Source organism: Salvelinus namaycush, chromosome 37 (assembly GCF_016432855.1).
Source record: "Salvelinus namaycush isolate Seneca chromosome 37, SaNama_1.0, whole genome shotgun sequence".
Taxonomy (NCBI): Eukaryota; Metazoa; Chordata; class Actinopteri; order Salmoniformes; family Salmonidae; genus Salvelinus; species Salvelinus namaycush.
The window spans coordinates 2,666,632-2,670,008 of NC_052343.1; the positions used below are offsets into that span (position 1 = coordinate 2,666,632).

At 41.2% G+C, this 3,377-nt stretch overlaps 1 protein-coding gene across 2 annotated transcripts in view; it reads left to right on the forward strand.

The window, feature by feature from the left end:
• The window catches only part of si:dkey-34d22.1 (discoidin, CUB and LCCL domain-containing protein 1), a 30,151-nt gene extending 27,017 nt beyond the window's left edge, over nt 1-3,134 (forward strand). For both annotated transcript variants that reach the window (XM_038977489.1, XM_038977490.1), the window contains exon 15: nt 1,781-3,134. In XM_038977489.1, the coding sequence (XP_038833417.1) occupies nt 1,781-2,220 (440 nt within the window). In that variant the 3' untranslated portion in view covers nt 2,221-3,134. The remainder of the gene's footprint in view (nt 1-1,780) is intronic.
• Nucleotides 3,135-3,377: the final 243 nt, after the last annotated feature.

Consider the following 3,377-nt stretch of genomic DNA (forward strand, 5'->3'; position numbering starts at 1 on the left):
GCCCCTGCTTGTACAGTCCTGGGGTATGTTGTCATGACAAGTCCTTAACCCCTGTTACCCTTTCTGAAATTAAGGATGTTACATTTTAAACTGTACTTCAGCTACAGTGGCAAGAAAAAGTATGTGAACCCTTTGGAATTACCTGGATTTCTGCATAAATTGGTCATAAAATTTGATCTGACCTTCATCTAAGTCACAACAATAGACAAACACAGTGTGCTTCAACTAATAACACACAAATGAATGTATTTTTCTTGTCTATATTGAATACATTTACAAATTCACAGTGTAGGTTGGAAAAGGTATGTGAACCCGTGGGCTAATGACTTCTCCAAAAGCTAATTAGAGTCAGGAGTCAGCTAACCTGGAGTCCAATCAATGAGACGAGATTGGAAATGTTGGTTAGAGTTGCCCTGCCCTATACAAAACACCTACAAAATGTGAGCTTGCTATTCACAAAAGCATTGCCTGATGTGAACCATGCCTCGAACAAAAGACATATCAGAAGACCTAAGATTAAGAATTGTTGAATTGCATAAAGCTGGAAAGGGTTGCAAAAGTATCTCTAAAAGCTTTGATGTTCATCAGTCCACAGTAAACCAAATTGTCTATAAATGGAGAAAGTTCAGCACTGTTGCTACTCTCTCTAGGACTGGCCATCCTTCAAAGATGACTGCAAGAGCACAGCGCAGAATGCTCAATGCGGTTAAGAAGAATCCTTGAGTGTCAGACTTACAGAAATCTCTGGAAACTGCTAACATCTCTGTTGACGAGTCTACGATACGTAAAACACTAAACAAGAATGGTGTTCATGGGAGGACACCACGGAAGAAGCCACTGCTGTCCAAAAAAACATTGCTGCACGTCTGAAGTTCGGGAAAAGAACACCTGGATGTTCCACAGCGCTACTGGCAAAATATTCTGTGGACAGATTAAACTAAAGTTGAGTCGTTTGGAAGGAACACACAACACTATGTGTGGAGAAAAAAAGGCACAGCACACCAACATCAAAACCTCATCCCAACTGTAAAGTATGTTGGCGGGAGCATAGTGGTTTGCGTCTGCTTTGCTGCCTCAGGGCCTGGACTGCTTGCTATCATCGACGGAAAAATGAATTCCCAAGTTTATCAAGACTTTTTGCAGGAGAATGTAAGGCTATCTGTCCGCCAAATGAAGGGCAACAGAAGTTGGGTGATACAACAGGACAACAACCCAAAAGACGGAAGTAAATCAACAACAGAATGTCTTCAACAGAAGAAAATACGCCTTCTGGAGTGGCTCAGTCAGTCCTGACCTTCAACCCGATTGAGATGCAGTGGTTTGACCTCAAGAGAGCGGTTCACACCAGATATCCCAAGAATATTGCTGAATTGAAACAGTTTTGTTAAGAGGAATGGTCCAAAATTCCTCCTGACCGTTGTGCAGGTCTGATCCGCAACTACAAGACATGTTTGGTTGTAGTTATTGCTGCCAAAGGAGGGTCAACCAGTTACTAAATCCAAGGGTTCACCCTGAACTGTGAATGTTTACAGTGTTTTCAAAAAAGACATGAAAACGTATAATTGTTTGTGAGTTATTAGTTTAAGCAGACTGTGTTTGTCTATTGTTGTGACTTAGATCAGATCAAATTGTATGACCAATTTAAGCAGAAATCCAGGTAATTCCATAGGGTTCACATCATTTTTCTTGCCACTGTATATGTTTCTGGTGCTTCATAGAACTAGAAATAATATGTGAGCTCTATGACACATTCATGTTTGTTGTGTTTCTGCTTGCCCAGACTATGCAGAGCCAGATGTGATGGCTTGGGGGCAGAAGCTTGGCTCCACCTTCCGGCCCGCAGCGGAGGAGGGCTACACCGTCCCCTTCACTTTCAACCTCTATGACACCCCTGGAAAGCTCCTAGAGCACACTGAGCCCTTGACCGTGGAGCCCGAGTATGCCACCCCATTCAGTGACCAGCCCCCAGATCCCCATCTGGCAACTCCACAGGGGACACTACACAACAACAAACATGTACTGCCTATGGTTTCTACAGGGTCAAGGACCACAATAACCCAGGCCCAGTATGACTGCCCCTCTCACAGAGAGTTGCCCAATGGCTATTGCACTACGTCTCTCCATGCCAAAGGCCCACTCCCGGCCAGTGTGGTCTACACTGAGCCTGAGCCCCTGTTGTCTGACTCCCTGCAACAGCACACATATGAGGAGCCTTTCTGAATACAGCAAGCTCAACTAGTATTGCTGAAGTGTTACATATTGCACGCTATAAATGTAAAGGTAATTTACGATTGAGCCGATACATGCAGCATTTACTGTGAATGCAGTCTCCGCTAACACAGGAACATTGTCTTTAAATTTAAATCACACTGTAACCCTGAATTTCAGCAATACGGATTGAATAGAGGCCAACCTAGTACACACAGCCTTTTTCTTTTCATTGTCTGTGTGTACCAGGTTGAACTTGGTGGCACCATTGGCGGCTCTCTGCTTGGCACTCCCACCCCTTGGGCCCTCCTAATGGGCAAAGCAGAGACCATTCATAACCAGTACTGTTCAACGTTGATGACCTGTTATTTACAAGAAAATGTGTCTAATGGCTTAGCATTGGATGGCTATAGGCTATATATTGATTCCAATTAACTAATATATTTCGTAAATAAAACGGCACAAAAAGTCAAATATAAATTACAAATCAAAGTTTAACATATTTGAAAGCTGAAATGATCATTGAAGTGTAATATGAACTTGTTATACAGTTTAAATCATTCTTACAGGGGCTGTACAAAAAAAGATCATGCCTTGGAAACAGCAATATGACTGTCTGATTACAGTGTATTATCTTGTATCAAGTTGTGACACCATTTCACTCATCTGTTTTGATAATGCTTACTATTTTTCGTTTTTTACTGTGATATTCTTTAAAGAATTTTCAGGAGAACTTCATGTTCACAGAGTGAACTGAATGACACTGAAAAGTGAATATTTGTATACTGGAAAAATAAATACAGTGACGAATATAGTTATTTCTATTATATTTAACACTATTTTATCTGGGCCACAAATGTTTGTGTACAGAGATAAAAGTGTGTGTTGTGGTTGAATAAAACTGACACAAACGTGCTTTGCTGACATCTTGTGGTAAAGAAAGTGATGTGTGAAGAAAACATGAAGACCAATCCTTTTTATTTAGTATTAAATTATGTTATGCCCAAATTTAAACATACACAATCGCATTGACCAGTTGTGTGTTATTGACTAGGCTACACGTGATATCAGTTTTTGGGGATTGCGTTCACGTTCATATTGTAGATTGAGCAAAATTTCCTTCATCAGACACTGGGGGCAGGAGTACGTCAATTTGGGTGTACCGGAAA